Genomic DNA, 18,925 nt, shown 5'->3' with positions numbered 1-18,925 from the left:
AGCAAAAGGAAACTTTGGGGTGATAAACATGTTCCATATTTTGATTATGGTAATAGTTACATGGGTACCTACATGTGTAAAAAAATGAACTTAAAATACAAGCATTTTATCATATGCCCCTTACTTCTCAACAAAATAAGAGTTTTGAAAAGCCAAAAGCAACAGACCTATTTTATTAACTATAATTTTGAAATTCACGTAGGTTTAAAATGGTAGATTTCTTAAAATCTTCATGATAACAAAGTCAAATATTTTAAGATTCTCAAGATTCCCCAGCACGGAGGGCCTCCCAGCCCTCATTTGTATAGAGTTCGAAATTTTCCAGCAGTGGCCCCAGCTCTGCCCAACCCCTGCGCTCTTACCAACCACTGTTGGGACAAAGACAAGACTTGCCTTTCTCAGGTGCATGGTGCTCAAGTCCCATTATTAGGAGATTAAATGAGTAGCAGACCATTTGTTCCAGGTTATTTATGAAGAAGTATAATTCAGTAAATAAATGAATCTTTTTTTTTTTTTTTTAACATTTATTTATTTTTGAGACAGAGAGAGACAGAGCATGAATGGGGGAGGGTCAGAGAGAGGGAGACACAGAATCTGAAACAGGCTCCAGGCTCTGAGCTTTCAGCACAGAGCCTGACGCGGGGCTCGAACCCACGGACCGTGAGATCATGACCTGAGCCAAAGTCGGCTGCTTAACCGACTGAGCCACCCAGGCGCCCCAATAAATGAATCTTTCATAAAGTGAGTTGTCCATAAAAAACTATTGAGTCTCTAAAACCGGCCAAGAACCCTCCAAGGTAGTGTGAGGGAGGATAGACACGGGCTTGGCTGATTCTGACCTCACAGCATGTGCGCAGTCAGGGAGGGACGATCTGAGCATGCGCGGATTCAAGGAGGGAGGATCCGAGCATGCGCACAGTCAGGGAGGGACGACACGTGTTCTGTCTGTACAATTATCACCATTATGATTTTACAAAACGTTACCATGCACCAGGCACCTGCCACATACCGCCACATGCTCATCCTAATCCTGCTAGGTGGCCGCATGGATGGTCCACACCACAGAGCACAGGGGGGAATAGTGCACACTGCAAGCAGCTTCCCAATTACAAAACTCATTTTCTGCTGTGAGTTTCGCTACCTTCGGTCAACTTTTTGTGATTCATTTTCTTCATGTACGAAACATAAATTCAAATGTTACATTCAAAAATGCAGTGTCACATTTATAACCTAATCCTCACAATTAACCTCTTCAGTGACATTTCATTAGTCCGATATTGTAGAAGAGTGAAATAGAATAAGAGTAATAAGGAGAAGGAAGAGGACAACATCCAACACATAGGGATGCAGTGACATTTATACTCAGTGACACCTGCCCGGTCTTGGCATAGTGCCTGATGCCTGACGGTGAGCATTCAATAAACTTGGGCTGCTATTTTTACAGACATTCTACAAATGGAAAAACGGAGTATTAGAAGTGTTAATCAGCACATAACAAAGCTGAACAGCTAAGAAAAGTGCCAGAAAAAAAATACAGATTCAAGTCTTTTCATCTCTTAAGCCCATCCTCTCCCCCAGTATCTTATAGTATTTAAAAAAACAAAAACAAAAAAACCCCAACAACTTTCAAGCTTCAATATCAATACCAAGATACGTCAGAAAGTCCAGAGGTAGAAGATATTCTCTCTAGAAGTGGTTAGATATCAATATTCATGTTGATGTTCTCATAGATTATTTTCTTTCCTTCCAATTACTTCCTCCTATATTTTCCTTCAGCTTGAACCCCATGGATTCCCATGGCCCCTTACATGGAGGGTCTCTTTCTATGGAGGTATGGAGGGAATCATTTGTAATTAAGAAGTGATGCCAGAGATTTTTTTTTTTTTACTTGATAGAAGTAAAAATATCCATTCATGAAATATCCATTCATGAGATATTTGAGTCTTACATGTGTGTCACACCATCCTAGATGAGGGATATTTTAAAAAATGGATAATTCCTTAACTAAAACCGCTCTGTGCCAGAGTACAAACACAAGTATTCCTAATATAATAAGTACATAAATGTACACTGTGCTCTGCTTTATTGAGTCATTCATCAAACACTTATTGTGTATCTACTTGGTATTGCTATTATGGTAGGTTAGAGAGAGAGGAAGGTAGACAGGCTCACTCCTCTAGAGAAATCCCGTGAGTCAGAAAGATGCCCACGGGACATGAGCTGCTGAGGCAGAGGAAGAACGCGGGCTGCATCCCTCCCGTCACACACAAGATGCCCGCGTCTGCAGAGGTACAGAGAACTGCATCTGCCATGCCAAGGATGGACTTTGTCTTCAAGTCTCTCAGGAGCCATTAAGAGATACATGTATGACCCGTGATATTTACATTGCATATTACAGAAAGAATATCTGGATGGCAGTGTAATAATAGAAAAAACATGGATAGCACCATAGTAGGTATACTGAGTCCCAAAACAAGAGGTGGAAAAACTGGAGAAGAAGCTTCTGAAATAGTCTCATAGAGAAGCAACAAGGGTAGGAACCAAGGCGGCGGAAATGGGGATGGAAAGAAAAGAGATGAAGAGACAATTTTGAGAAAGTCACGACTTGGGAATGGCATGTACAGGAGAACAGAGGCAGAAGTTGAGGGTGCAGTGCATGGACAGTATTCACCAAGACAGGGAACACGTGTTCACAGGAAGAGTGGCATCTCTAAGAAATCAAAGAGAAATGTTTGCAAGGCGGTAGGATCTGGTGCTGGGAGGGCGCTAAGGTGGCCACTGCCAGCATGAAGCTGATAGAGCGTTGGAAGAGATGAGCCCAACCGAGGAAAATAGAGACAGTAAAAAAAGCAGCAGCAGCTGGCACTATGCAGAATACCAATATCTAAGAAACTGGGAGAAATAATAGTCTGTGCAGAGACTGAGAATAGTCAGAAAAATCAGGGATTCAAAACTAGTTATTACAGAATCCAAAGGATATTGCAAAAGCCAAACAAGAATTCAAGGAACAAAGAAGTGGTCAGAAGATCAAGTCTTAGAAAAAGCTCATGAGTTACTGTGATGGACTCCCTTATCTGAAGGACATGAAACGGAGATAACACTTATTAATACCCTATCTTGCACAACCACTTTGAGAAGGAGGAAGAAGAAACAAGGGAGTGGAATTCCCAGTTACATATGAGAAATTGAATCAGGGGGATTAGGTCATTTGCCCCAACATCACACAACTCAAGAGTGGCAAACCAGAGATTCAGACTAAATTTGGAGTCAATCCATTCCTTTGGGGATGCAGTCATGACTACATTTTTAACTTCTTCACATTAAAAACAAAACAAAAAAAAAACCCTTCAAACATATAGGAAAGAACAAAAAAAATGCAAAAACGACATATCCCTCCACCCCAATTCTGTCATACTCACTCAAGACAACAACCCAAAGCCATGGTCACCATTCAGCACCCTTCCTTGCCAGAGGTAACCACTGATTGAAAATTGTATCCTCATTCATGCTCTTCCATTTTTATAAGACAAAAGAATGTATAGTACGGCTTTGCTTAAAATATGTTAAAATGGTGACAGTACTTTTTTCTCTGAACATGATGTTTTAGAGATGTAATCATTTTGAGGTCTCTAGGCCCCCTTTGTTCATTAAATACCTGTGTAGTATTCCATTGTATGGATGAATGAATGAATGAGTGAGTGAATGAATATTCATGTTTATTCTACGATACAGACTATAGGGAAGCAATATGCTACATACTAGGAAGAGAGTAAAATCAAAGGAGAGAGATGTCACATCTGAAACATAAGTGCCATGAAATGAATTCTACCCAGTGGTAAATTCATTGGTTAATTGGTTATCACTGACAATGTTTCTAAAGGGTTCCTAAAGGAAATAGCACATTCTGGGGACAATAAATCCATGAGAATTGAATCGACGAGGATTGCGTGTTAATGGAAGAAGGCCATCGGAGATTCAATTAAGAAGGCAGTGCTAAGGCTGTGCTTAGGAAGCTTTGGGTACCAGCCTAGAGAGTTTCACCCTTCCTGTGGAGGTATTGGGGAGCATGCGGAGTTTTTTGGTAGGGGAGTGACAAGAGCATGCTCAGCACAGCCAGGGTACCTTGGATTTTAATGAATACGAAATAGAAATATGTATGATTTCAACCTGATAAAGAGGTTCTGCCAGTCTTTGGGGGAGAGCCATGATGTGGTAACAGAGGAAAAGAAGGGGTGAAAAAAGAGAAAATGGAAAACTCTAGCTTGAAGGCTCATTCATTTTTATTTGTTTACTGGTTTTCATTTCTTTTACGAAGTTGTCAACATTGTTTACTAAGACACAAAATAAAACATATTTGCCTCTAAGAAGTTAGAGTTACCCGGGCTTATTAAGGAAAATTTCATTCGTGTGAGAACGACTCTCTTCTCCAAGGAACAGAGCAAATTTATCGCCCTGGCAACCTTTGATGTAGAACTTGAGGGCTCAGTGTCTTCATTAATCTATAACAGATCCTCAGTCTGAATGCTTAGAAGCTTGAATATCCATTAGGCTTTGATTTTCTCCTTTTAATTATTTCTTTCCTTTTCATTTCAAGATCATGCATTCCATTCTTGCTTTACCAAAAATAGAGATAGAGTAGCACGATGCAGTTAGTAAACTGCATCAGAACAGAAATGCAGAAACAATACATCTGCCAGTGAAACTGGGACACGAAGTCTTGCTCCAGTTGGCCAGAAACTTTCCCACTATTTTAAAACATGCATCTGTGTCCTTCCCTGAAAAATCCCCTCTTGATAGGTTTAAAACTCTCCTGATCATATGCAGTTATTTCTGAAACCTTAATTCGTAGGTCTGCTCATCCTTTTTTTCTTTTTACAAAACTCGTTATTATCTAAATATTGTCTAACCCCTTCAAATGAGCACTGATTAACATGAATCCATTTAGCCATGGAACTCAGGTAAGAGTCTCCAGGCCTTGGAGGATATTTTTTCTAACAGGAAGCTAACCGTGCTGACCTGTGCACCCACCTTTGGACTGTCTGCTTTCTGTCTTCTGAACGATAACAGGTGAAAGCACAGCCTTTTTTTTTTTTTTAAGAAGTTTTAGGCTTATAGAAAAACTGAGAAAAAGGTATAAAGAATTCCCATCTACTCCATACCCTTATTCCCTAGATTCCCCTATTATTAATACCTTGCATCAGATAGTCAAGTGTAATCAAGGGCCATGCATAAAGAACTCAAGACCAACACAATTCAGTCTTTGGAAATCAAACTGTTGCAGTCTTTTCCCCAGAGTTGTGTGGCTCTGAGAGTGAAAGAAAAGAGTTGCCCTTGCAGCTGCTACTCTGACAGCAATCTTGGGAGGGTCTGGGTGGATATGCTTTCAAAATATAATTACAGGTCTGAGTGATTGCTAATCATAGCGGGTGAAGTTCAGATGACAGCAACAGTTGGCACTTAGGGAACCAAACCTGTATTTGGGTATTTATCCAAAGTATTAACGTGGTCAGAGTGCCCCCTCTGTGTTTTCTTAATGGAGTACAGAGCATATTATTGGCTAGCTCATTGGATGATATCAAGAGCTCAGAAGAAATGTAGGAGAGCCCACAGCACATGCTTTCAAACGAATATTACTGGATCACACTTCACATTGAATAAGATTTAAGGCAGGATTGCTACTTAAGGAACACAACTGTATTACACGTACCACACTTTCATCAGAATTTTAATCAGTTGCATTGTTGTGAAGACACCTTACAAACATAGATGCCAATCAGAGTACTTGATTAATAGCACAGTTCATGTCACAGAGACAATGTGCTATTTCAAAAAGCCATTGAGTGCCACAAGTTGAATGTGTATTCAATTAATGTTAACACTCATCTTGAATGATCTATGAAATATTTTAAGAGATATTTGGTCAAGTAGATCAGTAGTAGTTTAATACAAATCAAGACGCTGTTCATTGTTTCTCACATAGAGATATATTACGAAATACATTCAGCTCACTTCTCACTAATGCCAAACAAAAGATGGTAATGTGTCAGCATTCCTTAAATACGGATTTGGGGGGTCAGGAGATTTCCAAGTATATAAAAACTCAAGGGGCAAAAAGTAGAGAAGTTGAAAGAACCCAAACAACAGTTTGCACAAAACAGTCCGCTGCAGTGGCCCAGGCACAAGAGCCAGTAACTCATCCAGTATGCACAGGACATATCCGTCCTTGAAAATTTCAAGAGAGAGATCAACGGCAACATAAGAACCATTTTGATCATTAAATCCATTATTCTGTAACACACATCCCCTTACATTTTTGTTCTCTGCTCTTAACTAGCAGTAGCTACCAAACCAGTGAAGTGAAGTAATGAAAGAATTTTTAAGAAAAGCGTCTTTTACCTGCATAAATATAAACGGGGCTATGGTTATGTGTACGGGGGGAAAGGAAAAGTAGGCAAGTTCATTTATTTACATGTGATTTTCCACCAAGATTTACTTTACAAGTAATGGCATAAGCGTTGGCTTTGGAGACAAAATGTGCCCTGGAATCATAAATACAATGTACAAAATAACTAATTTATTTAAACGTTTTAATGTGTTTACACACATCAATGTGCAGAACTTGAAGAAATATCTCAATAGAATAAAAATGCTTTGGAGATTAAGATATGGAGAAAATAAGTAAATTGTGCTCACCCCTCTATCCACAGTAAAAACATTTTCTTTCATTCTAAAATAATACTTTGGAAATCGTGTCTCCTTTTTTCTCACATGAGAAGCTTTAAATGCTAACAACTTGCCATTCACTTTTAGAGTAGGGATCCTCATTTAATAATTATGAAAATGTATTCTATGCAGATACATGTTTCTTTAATTAAATGGTATCTAGCAGGATTTCAAATTTCAACATTAAAATAGGTTAACATTGAAAAGTAGGAGCTACTTATTTTTGGCAAAGCTTCTAAAGTCATTTTTCTAGAAATTTAAGTTTTAAGAATATTAGAACTTAAAATATTTAGCTCACCTTTAGCAAAGCATAATTACTAATATCAAGTTTACTTTAGCAAAAACACTTCAGGTAACATAATTGAAATTGTTATTCTGAAGACTATATTTTTACTCAACATGAATGTGCAGAGTCAAAATGGCTAGCGTAGCCAGATTATATGAAACCGTTCTGTAAAACTAGACAGTAGATACCTTGTTATGACATTTTCAGAAATACATTTCTACATTGGTTTCTATACGTGGTCCATATTTTTGAACTTATATTTTTAAGAATGTGAAATATTAGAAAACTCTACTTTTTTCCTCACTTCATGGGAAACAGGAAATGTTTTATTTTCGTATCTATTTAGGGTGCACAATCTTGTATACCTACTGAAAGTTCAGCACGGATACGTTAGCACACGCTCCTGCAGTTGAAGAACCCATTACTGACCAGTCTCACTTGGCTAGTGATGGGGATCTCTAGATCTCTGGATACTTCTTTCCATAAAAAATAAATAGCTTAGTCACGTGTTTATCAACTACTATAAGTAAAAAAAGAACGCATTTGACATTGCTACCATATTCACATATACACATGTGGCAGAGGGGGGAAGGTTGTATGTGTGAGGGTGTGTACATGCATATTTATATATACATGTTTATATATGCATATTGCATATATTACAAATATATATGCATATATATAAGTGGCATATAATTGCAGAAACCATCTTTATGCGTGCATTCTAGTAGTATTTTATTATATGTCATTCTTTTACATTAAGAATGCATTTCCCATCCCTTATAATTGATTTGTGATCCACTGGTGGATTACAGCTAACAGCTGGGAGAATGCTGGGTTTCGGTAATGGCAGTATACATCACATATTGGCAAAATGAAAATTCCCTTCTACTGCAACCACCACAGCGCCGTGCCCTCCTGATACCAACATGGGAGTGTGTTACTTAACTCACGTATATGTCAAGAGTAGGGCAATACAGCCAAAATGGACTTCTCTTCACTTACAGAAGAGTAATCTAAGCTCATTCAGCCAGGATTAGGTGTTATTATTCTGTAACTAAACAGAGCTGCATCTTATTTGATGGAAGGGTACTAACACTTTGGAAAGGAGATAAAGGAAAAAAACGATATTGTTTTAGAAAATTGATACTGTCTAAATGTTATGTGGAACAATGGTTTATGATTAACCAAGAAAATTCTAATGACAAAAATATGTGGTAGGTAGAGACTTGTTCTTGGGAATATGTAAAATTATCGGGAAAGTACAATGTTCCCCAGGGGATATTGTTCACAAGAAAAGCAAGGTTTGGAACAGCATGTAAGAGAGGCTGTCTTCTGTGTAAGAGAATGGAGGAAAAGATATACATGCGTACGTACTTTTCCTTTATTTACAGAAAGAAACACTGAAAACAAAAAGCAACAAAAAGTATCAGCATGCTTAGGACGTGGGTCAGAATGAATCCTCTGAATATATATTTGCTCATAATTTTAACTGAAATCACATAAATGTTTCAAAAAATAAAATTATAAAAAGGCATGTAGCATATAAGGCAAGTATATTCTTATATATACTTTAGAAAATATAAAGATTGTTAGTAACAAAGATTTTAATGGAAGTTATTAGCATGAAGTCAAAGGAGTACATTTAAAACCCCAGTAATGTTACATTGTATTTGGACATAGCTCTGTGACTGTTTGTTTTTTCCTAAAGATATGTACACGTATCTTTTACTTAAAATCAATAACCTATTTCCAAAAATATACATTGCAAACGTATCTTTTATTGCTTTAAATGGGAAGAACTATAAAGTATTGTAGGGAAACCCCAAACATAACTAATCCCCTACAAAATAACTTAACTATCTGTAGGAAAAGGAACATCCTATCTTGATAGGATCTAAAATGCTCAAACGCTGTTCCCTTGATCATCCAGCAGTTATCATAGTTGTTAACACACAGTTGCTTTATATGTGGTTACTTGGATTATTTGCATGCTGAATGAGAAATTAATTAGCTTATGAGACGGGAAAGCAGATAGCACACAGCGTTCAAAGACTTGTTACAAATTCAAGAAATTTTATTTCTTGAAAATAAAATTCAAGAAAACTTTCCATCACAGATGGTTTTTCCTCAAGCTGGAGACATGACCCTTGAAGAAAGGCACAAGGAAGGAGGGGTAAGGGTAAGACAGTCATTGCCATTCGCAGTGCTGTGGGGAAGGTGTTTTAGGGAAACAATCATACTGAATGGAACCAATAGAGATTTTGCGGGTCTTGGGGCTCCTGTAGAGACTGCTGGGTGGGAGAGTTCCCATAAATTCTCAGAAGTGGTTGTCCAGGAAAAAGTGGTTGCAAAATATAGATGTGCTTACACTTCAAAAATTCCTTTCTGTGGTGCTGTTCAAGACATCAGGCTGTCTTTTAACGAAAGATGTGTCATTACCTCATCACACAGTAGGCCTCTGAAACTTTTCTTAGCACCATCCAAAGCACATGTCCTGTTTGTTTACACTCAGTGGCCCTGTGAAGATGATGTTATGTTCTAACAGTTTGGAATGTAACCCAACACTCTCCTATCACCTGTCGTTCACGATACTGAGTGTGGAAGATATAATTGTATAATTATTTCCCCTGCACCAACCTCAGCTGAACAATTAGGTAGTAAGAGATTTATATACACTCTAAGTTAGGATATTAGGAGCCAAGAATCCTTCTATTGGGTAAACATTACCTACAGAGACATTCTATGGGATATACACGCATTTTCTAGTGCTGTGCCCCGCAAAGGTCAGTGTAACCTGATGTCACTGAACGAACCTAATCCCAAATGCCATTTTCCAATAAGCAGCATTAGGGCCCCTTGAAAGAATGGCTGATTCTGGGGGTAGGGGGGAAATGGGCAAGATGAGCTTGTGACATCTGTTCATGCCAGAGAAGCTTCAAACTAGAGGGCTCATTTCATACAGGCGTCAACATGAAGGTGGCCCAGTTAGCCAACAGTGGGACAGCTGCAGCAAAAGAGTGCTTGGTGTACTTGACTGAAGCCCGTATGTTCATAACTTTTACCGAAATAATGAGAATAGAAGAAAAGGAAAGAGAGAGGGAGGAAAACCTAGAACAGCAGCATTAACAAGACTTCGATGGCTTCCTGGTGGAGTGTAGAGTGGAAATTTGTATTAACGGACACTTTATAGTTATAGGTATCTGTATTTCAGAAACATCAGGAAAGGGGCACCTGGGTGGCTCAGTTGGTTGAGCATCTGACTTCAGCTCAGGTCATGATCTCACAGTCCGTGAGTTCAAGTCCTGCGTCGGGCTCCGCGCTGACAGCTCAGAGCCTGGAGCCTGCTTGGGATTCTGTGTCTCCCTCTCTCTCTGCCCCTCCCCCACTCACACTCTGTCTCTTTCTCTCGAAACTGAATAGACGTTAAAAAATAAAATTAAAAAAAGAAAGGTCAGTAAACGTAAATGTATGAAGATGTGTCCTATCGAATTATTTGAAAAAGCCAAAAGTAGGAAGCAATTTCATTAGCTACCGATCGGAGATTCATAGCACATCCATTTGATGGACTGCTGTGTCACCACTAAACAGTGGATGTAACAGCACATGATGATGTAACCTATGAAGATATCCACAATATATTGTTTAGTGGAAGAAAGAAATTCCAGAGTGATAGAAGAGGCTTATTCCATTTGTACACAAGCTAAACCACTATGTGATTATACAAGTAAATGCACTTGCCTTAACCCAATAAAAGTCTGGAAGCGATATAAGACCACACCACCGAGAGTGGTCCCCGCTGGGCTTAGAATTTGGCCGCACATGGGGGTGAGGAGGGTAGTCTGAGAAGGAATATTCACATTTCGCTTCATCCTTCTGTCATGGTAAAGCTTTTTCACAAGCATGCATTGGCTTTGTGATACGTCGGTAAGAATAGAGACGATCCCTTCTGCGTACCAGTTAGACTATTAATTTGTGTGTGTCTCTCTCTCCCCAAGGTGCCAGGCTGCAAACAAGACTTGCCCCACAAACTACATCTGGAATGATCACCTGTGCAGGTGCCTGGCTCAGCAAGATTTTATTTTTCCTTCTAATTCTGGGGAAGGTAAGCAGAATGATGTTTTAAAGACTAACTGCCAAGGGTCTCTATTTTGGTCAACAAATACGTTAATATTAAAAGCACATGTATGGTATTCAGATCATCTTGCTCTGAAATAAGTGACTACAAAACAGGCCACTTTCTACTTGGCAGTGGGATTATTTTGAGTTTCCTTGTAAAGGAACATACCCATGTTTGTGCACAACCCTTCAATGAAACACACGAAGACACTTTTAAATGCTTTTAATTGTTTCCCACCACACCTGGTGCTAAGTAAAGTATAGTAAAGATGTCTGACTGTATTTGTCTAGACTCTACAGATGGATCCCATGACATCTGTGGACCCAACAAGGAGCTTGATGAAGAGACGTGTCAGTGTGTCTGCAGAGGGGGGCTCCGGCCTTCCAGCTGTGGACCCCACAAAGAACTAGACAGAAACTCATGCCAGTGTGTCTGTAAAAACAAACTTTTACCCAACTCATGTGGGGCCAACAGAGAATTTGATGAAAACACGTGCCAGTGCGTATGTAAAAGAACCTGTCCAAGAAGTCAGCCCCTAAACCCTGGAAAATGTGCCTGTGAGTGTACAGAAAATTCACAGAAATGCTTCTTAAAAGGAAAGAAATTTCAACATCAAACATGCAGGTAAGAAATCTTCATAAATCGTATTCACTTGTCTTACTGAGAATAGTTTTTCTCAACCAAAAGAGCAGTTGCTTTTTAGAATGAGACCAGTTAAGTTCTGGGAGGCGAATTCTGTTATTTTCTAACCAAGGTTAAACTTCGCTGAGACCCTGTTTACTCCTGAGAAAAACAAGACAGGAGCCCTGGGAACCCAAACCAGATCCAAGCTCCGAACACGCGCTAATCCTTGTCCCAGAGGCTGAGGCTGTCATAGTGGTAGGGAGACAGAGGCGCGGGACAGTCCCTTGACGAGCGTTTCTGGAACATCCGAACAACACTCAACTGCCCCCACCAAAAATTATGATGCCATCATAAGGCCGGACACCTGTCCTCAGTGCAGAAACGTCTATGCAACATATTCAAAGGACAGGATAGTGCCACTAATTGTAGAGTTGTATCGAGAAAGAATGACAGTTAAGCTGAATAGTGGAGTTAGAGAAATAAATCAATATATCGCTCAAGATTATTCAAGACTCATTCCTGAAACGTGGATTCTGCCCCCTTTTCCACCAAGAAAAAGAAAATGAGACCGTTGGACTCAGACCCTTCCAGGGTTGAGCTGCTTCCTCTTTAACCTGAGGGCGAGGTGGTCTGCATTTTAGCCAGATCGGTGCCTCCGGCATTTTCTTCAACCTTGCTCCGCCAGACAGGCCTTCTCTCTCCCATACTTTTGACGTCGTCAACTACTTTTCTTTCCCCTCAGCTTATGAGCGTTCCCGGACTTACATCTCATTAGCATCTTACTGGGATGCCGAGCGTATGTTAGCAGCGAAGCTCGGTCCTCTTCGAACTTGCGCCAAGACCTAGGCACTTGGCAATTGTGTTCGCCTCTTGCATCTGTCACATATTTAACCAGCTGTAACCGAGGTTACGCCCTGGCATTCCATGAGAAAGTTCTATGGAAGGTATCCGTAGACTCCACTGCCAAATTCAGTGGACACGTCGGTGTTCGTGTAACCTGTCCTTTGTGTACTTTTTCTCGAAGCTCCCCTCTTTGTCCTGGCTGACATAACGTTTCACTCTCCTCGCTGCCCTTTCAGCTCTCAGACCGTCGGTTTGTCATCACCAACACTGGCTTCTCTTCTTCCGGCACACTCTTTAGAGATGGCAATAATGCCCTTGCAACAGACGAGCACTCACATGACTTAAAACTTAAATTGAGGGGTTGGGGGAGACTCTTGGGTGGCTACGTCGGTTAGGCGTCCGACTCTTGATCTCAGCTCCAGTCGTGATCTCATGGTTCTTAAGATCGAGTCCCATGTCAGGCTCTGTGCTGACAGCCTGGAGCCTGCCAGGGACTAGGGATTCATTCTCTCTCTCTCTCTCTCTCTCTCTCTCTCTCTGAGCCTGCTAGGGATTCATTCATTCCTCTCTCTCTCTCTCTCTCACTCTCTCAAAATAAACAAACATGTTTAAAAAATTCAATTTCATGTATTTACAATTTCCTACCTACATCAATGTTTACTACTTTTCCCAGTAAGTAAAATTTCCATCTTTTTGATGCTCGTGAGGCTTGTGTTCCTGTTCTAATTTATGTCGCCGATGATCTGTCCACACTAACATTTTAGGTGCTGCATAAAGGAACTTCAGTGAATCTAGGTATCTCATGGATGACATTGTTTTCTTCCATTACTGTGTCAGAGTATCTTATAGGGATCTTGTGTTTCCTTTTTAGAATATCTTGAGCAACAACTGTATCCCAATTTTATCTGGGTGTATGCCTCCCAGAAGGATACTTCAAAAAAGGCAGAATATTGTATATACTAAGTCTTACTACAGATTATTAACCATTTTGCACAGTGAACCCTTCTAAGGGACCCTACTATACTTGGAAAGCCTGATCTTATGTTTCCATAAGACTAAACCAGCCACCATACTTGTCTACAGAATTCTTATATTAACCTAAGAAAAAGATTTCGATCTTTGTAATTCTCCTAATAGTATATGTTGTTTCATGAAGACTTTCTGTTTACTGAAACACTGTGTTCATTTTTCTAAGGATATACTTCCAGGTGTATATGTATACATCGAAGCAAAAATATATAATATTTTGAAAATGTGGACACTCATTTCTTAATAGGTATTCCAAAAGTGTCGGAGAGGGGCAGAGTATATATTTTTTGTCCACTGCCTTAATCATCAGCTTCCATTGATCATTGAGAATTGCATCTTTTTAGTAAAGGAATACCAGTAGTCCAACCATAATGCATTTGCACTTAGAGGAGAAAAAAAAAGTAACACTTGAACTAGGTATGTTTTCCGGAGCACAAGAAATGACACTTCCAGCTCACACGTGCAGGGTCTCTGTAGCGTGCTTTTGATCTCCCGGCCAGGCCACGCTGCCTTACGCCCTGGACGCCCATCCCCTTCTTGCACTGGACATGTCTCACACCCCCCAAGCTTCTTCAAAGGCAGCTCCCGTTCACTGGAGCAATAGGGCCTTTGGAGCATCTGTCCTTTCCCCACTGGAAGTCCAGGGTGGGAAGAGAGGGGGGCCCAGGGAAGCACCGTCCCTCTCCCCCTCCCCCAGACCACCTTCTCCCCTGGAGCCCAGGCGGAGAGGGACAGGGACCCCGTGGCACAGCCAGCTGCCTGCCGGGTGGAGAGAAACAAAGGGAGGGCGGGGCTCCCCACTGGGGCGCACGGTCATCCCTTCCAAGTCTGGGTTCCACACAAGCACCCAGACTCCTGGGGACTCCGCCACGCCTCTGGGCTCACACTCTATCTGCAGAACTTCAACACTCACTTTCCCGGTCTCTCTTTTATGCTCCTTTCATCCACAAAGCAGAGGACACTTCAAAAGAACCAGTGCTCACATCACCTCCCCCTCACATCTGTTCGAGCAGCAGCGCTGGTTTTAGGCTTTTGCGGTCCTCCTCGGTTTTCTAATTCTCAGCCTCGAACTTCAGACAGACAGAAACCTAAGAACAGGTCTATGATCACATGAGTAACTTTGTTCTCGTTTTAAATGCAGAAAAACAACTGCGTTTGTAGCATCGTGAATCCGTTGCGTTGGTCGTCAACACAAACGCTTTCCTCTCTGTTTTCCTAGTTGTTACAGAAGACCGTGTACGAATCGACTGAAGCCTTGTGAACAAGGACTTACATTTAGTGAGGAAGTGTGTCGCTGTGTCCCTTCGTACTGGAAAAGACCACACGTGAACTAAGGCTGCGCTCTTTTCCAACTTGTCACCTGGCGATCTCGGAAGACCGTGTTGCCACGCTAGAACTGTCCGTGAACAGAGCGACCTTTGTGGGACCATGTGGACCAAGACAAGTCAGGGTTCTCTGGACTGTGTGCACAGCTTTACAGAAATGGACTGGAGCTCACCCGCAAAAGACCTCTTTTCAATGACTGGTTTTCTACCAAGGACCAAACAGCTGAGGTTTTTCTCTTGTGATTTAAAAAAAAAAAAAAATAATAATGACTATATAATTTATTTCCACTAAAAAGATTGTTTCTGCATTCATTTTTCTAGCAATAACAATTGGTAAAGCTCACTGTGATCAATATTTTTATATCATGCCAAATATGTTTAAAATAAAACGAAAGCTGTATTATAAACTGGTAAGTTCAGTCCATTACTATCTTACATGATGAGCAAAACTTGATGATATGAAAACGTGCACCTCCCCCTGCCCTTTTTCCTTTCCTCTAACCAGACGTCAGATTTTGATGACTCTGAAAAAGCGTGATTCTAGAAAACAAAGTTTCAGAGAGACAACATTTGCTATTCCATTTTATTTAAATTCATCTCAATATATTTAATAATTATAAATACTGTAGCACGTGACACTTTTGAATTTATAACCAAGCGAGTCAATACGGAACATAGTATTAGTTCGTCTGCTTAGTATGTCCCCGAGATGAAAGTTATGCCGTGCACTGGGATGATTCATTCAGACTCTTCATGTGATTTAATATCCCTCAGTATGTATTAAAATGGCTTTAAAATATTTCACTCAAAAAGAATCCTTCCCAGATATTTGACTTCTTCTGACCAGCTCAAACACTTTGTGTAAGCAGAAATGCTCCTATCTAGCACGTTTAAAATACACTGGAGATCATGTTTAAATGCTCTTCTGTGTTAAAAAGGAAACATTTTCGTAACAGAATTGAAGTGTTTATTTCATTTAAAAAAAATTTTTTTTTAATGTTTATTTTTGAGACAGAGACAGAGGGAGACACAGAATCCGAAGCAGGCTCCGGACTCTGAGCTGTCAGAACAGAGCTGATGCGGGGCTTGAACTCACGAACCGTGAGATCATGACCTGGGCCGAAGTCGGACGCTCAACTGACTCAGCCACCCAGGCGCACCATCGTTTTTAAAAAGGCATTATGCTAAGATGCTTTTCTCTAGGAACAAATATTTTGGCTACATAAATGTAACCAGATGAGTAGTTTGCATATAGACAGGATTATTTCCTGGTATGACATAGCTACAGCAATACATAAAAATAATTAGTCCTGAAAGGAGAAGAAAATTCTATAGTTATATGAAGATAAGTCTCTTAAACCTTGCAAGTTTAACGAGAACATCTTTAAATGGTGTAGGCGACTGCTCAAAATAGTAGTACTTGTGTTTTGCCATAAAATAATTTGCTTTCTTGAAAAATATTTAAACAGACTGATGCCTTAGACATGCCCTCAGTGTTTTGAGTACTGACTTCTAAAATAATGTTGTCCATAGTGTTTACAGAATTCCACTTACGTGCTGTGCATAACTTTAACATCTCATTTATAAATTAAGACTCTTCCTGTATTAGGGGAAGATGATCTTCTGAAATTCTCTCATTATACATTTATGACCATCTTCCTGTTTATTTGTGAGGACGGCTGAAGTCTTCAGGCAGAAAATACATGTGCTGTACATTCAAAGTTCCAGCCAAGGTCTAGGGTATTTTCAAACATGTGAACAGCAGAAAATGAGGATAGTAAAAATACCAAAGAAAAAATGCTTACATTTGACAAAAGCTATAGTTTTATGAAGATTTCTCCACAAGCACAAATTCAGGGATGATTTTACCAAAGGAAAAGTGGAGTAATAAATAATATCTTTCCACCTGATGAGACGGTCCCTAGTGCGTAAAATCGTCACCGTCTGTGAAATTCAGCAGAGATTCACTTCAATCATTTTTCATCGCATTTGAGCCAAGAATGTAAGCAAACAAACATTATGTAATGTTATGGCAATCTGGTTAATCGTTTTTAGTTTTGATACATTTAAAATGTATTGATTTTTTAGCTAATTTAGGGGGGAAAGTGTATTCTAGGTTTCAAATTAACCCCGAGGCCACATAAAGAATATGAGAACCTGATACAACGACCACTATCAGCTTTAAAAAAATCTCAAGTATGTGTTGACAATTAGTTTCTCAGAATATATGGCTAAGCCAAAAGAAATCACTAGACCAAAACTTAAATCATGAAGCATGCCAGAAAAATAACACTTAATTTGTCCCTGGAGATGTAATAATTTTGGTCAAAATTTAAAATAACATGAGCAGAAACAATATACTGCCAGAGATACTTGCAAACAATTTTATGTGGATGATAAAAATCTCACGTCACTAAATTATAATAATTGAGATTTTGTGGTGCCAGTTTAGACTAGAGATTTTAGAGTTCCTTAGAATGTTAGCAAGCATGATTCAACAAAACGCTGAAACAAAATTACAGTGAGAATGTAAACTCTCCAGGAGCCTCAAGATACCAGCCCAGCCAAATCTCAAGGATAACGATGAGAAAATACTGGAAGCTTGCCGGGATACTTGATACATTCAAATCTAAAGAGTTTATACATAGAATTTTATGTCTAGAAACTAAATACTGTATTCTCAGTTTAAAAGACTAATGGGCCTGGCTGGCTCAGTCAGCAGAGCATGTGACTCTTGATCTCAGGGTTGTAAGTTCAAGCCCCATGTTGGCTGTAGAGATTATGTAAAAATAAAAAACTTCAGGAAAAAAAAAAGCGGTTGTGTAACATTTAGCTTCCAGATATTTTTTTGGAAGGGGGTTTTAATTTGCTAGCTGCTTGAGAGAAATCGATCCGTGATTAGACTTTCTAAAAATAACCTTTGTCTGCCACATGCATATAACTCACACCAGAAGTTTGAGGGGTGACCGTAAGCAGCATTCACTGGCCTACCCAGAATGCGCTTAAACACAAGGAGAAAGGGTCACACGCTTTTCTCTCATCTCTTCCGGGGTCCCTGCTCCGATCAGGTGAGGCAGACACAGCAGGTGAGAGAGCTTATACTACAGCCTTGTATAGCTTGCTGCCCAAAGCATGCGACTCCTTACTTGGGTAACTTCGCATGTTCCCCAACCCAGTAGGTGCTGGGCAGAGAGCCGAACAAGGGTCTGTTGCCCTCACCTTACCTTTGTGACCACACTGTCCCACCCAGATCTGAGCTTTCACTGGCAGACTTTTCAAAGGATGTTTAGGGACTTTACCTCTTGAACCGCAAATGAGAAGGACATTAAAAAAAAAAAAAAAAAAAAGTTATTTCACTCGCTACAGAATAGTGTTAACTGATTTTTATAGAGATGGATTCTAGAAAGTTCTAAATAAATCCAATATAGTATCTGAGGAAGGCACAGAGTACACCCAGAGAACAATCGAAGGAAGTCAGTGACATGTTTTATAACATAATTCCCAGTTTCTCTGTTCATGTTGGAAGTTTTAGTGTATATTAAGAATATTTTTCAAGTGGGGAATAATTATCTGTTAATGGGTGGAACGGCAAATGAGGACTGACGGCTTGAAGACATTTTTTTTAAACCCAAGTTTCACAAAAAAATTGCTCACAACTCATCGGCTCTAAAGAGCATACAACAGTGGAAGGAGTAGGGGATCGGGAATTATGCACCAGTTTTTTAATCTTGACTTTTCTGCTGTGCCCCTGAGCAAATCACCAAAACCCTCAGAGTCTCAACTTCTTACTCTGTGGAAGGACAGAGCTGGGTGAAAATGGTGTATCAAATCTCACCTCTGAAGCTGCAAAGTTTGTACTAAACTACATGCAAAGGGGGGAAAACACACAGAGAATGTTTTTAAGAAGTTCAAGGAAGCCCCATTCTTGAGATTAATGACCCCACAAAGAGGAAAAAAAGTTTTTAATGTTTTTTA

General features: G+C 39.9%; 1 protein-coding gene across 1 annotated transcript in view; it reads left to right on the top strand.

Moving 5' to 3' along the window:
* VEGFC (vascular endothelial growth factor C) overlaps positions 1-15,343 on the top strand; it is a 110,402-nt gene extending 95,059 nt beyond the window's left edge. Inside the window, exons 5-7 of the mRNA XM_042934219.1 lie at positions 11,008-11,114; positions 11,420-11,753; positions 14,845-15,343. Coding sequence (XP_042790153.1) covers positions 11,008-11,114; positions 11,420-11,753; positions 14,845-14,959 — 556 coding nt within the window. The 3' untranslated portion in view covers positions 14,960-15,343. The remainder of the gene's footprint in view (positions 1-11,007; positions 11,115-11,419; positions 11,754-14,844) is intronic.
* The last annotated feature ends 3,582 nt before the right edge of the window (positions 15,344-18,925 follow it).

This window comes from Panthera leo, chromosome B1, assembly GCF_018350215.1.
Source record: "Panthera leo isolate Ple1 chromosome B1, P.leo_Ple1_pat1.1, whole genome shotgun sequence".
NCBI lineage: Eukaryota > Metazoa > Chordata > Mammalia > Carnivora > Felidae > Panthera > Panthera leo.
Note: the sequence above shows the minus strand (reverse complement) of the source record. Positions and strands in the feature narration are given on the sequence as shown.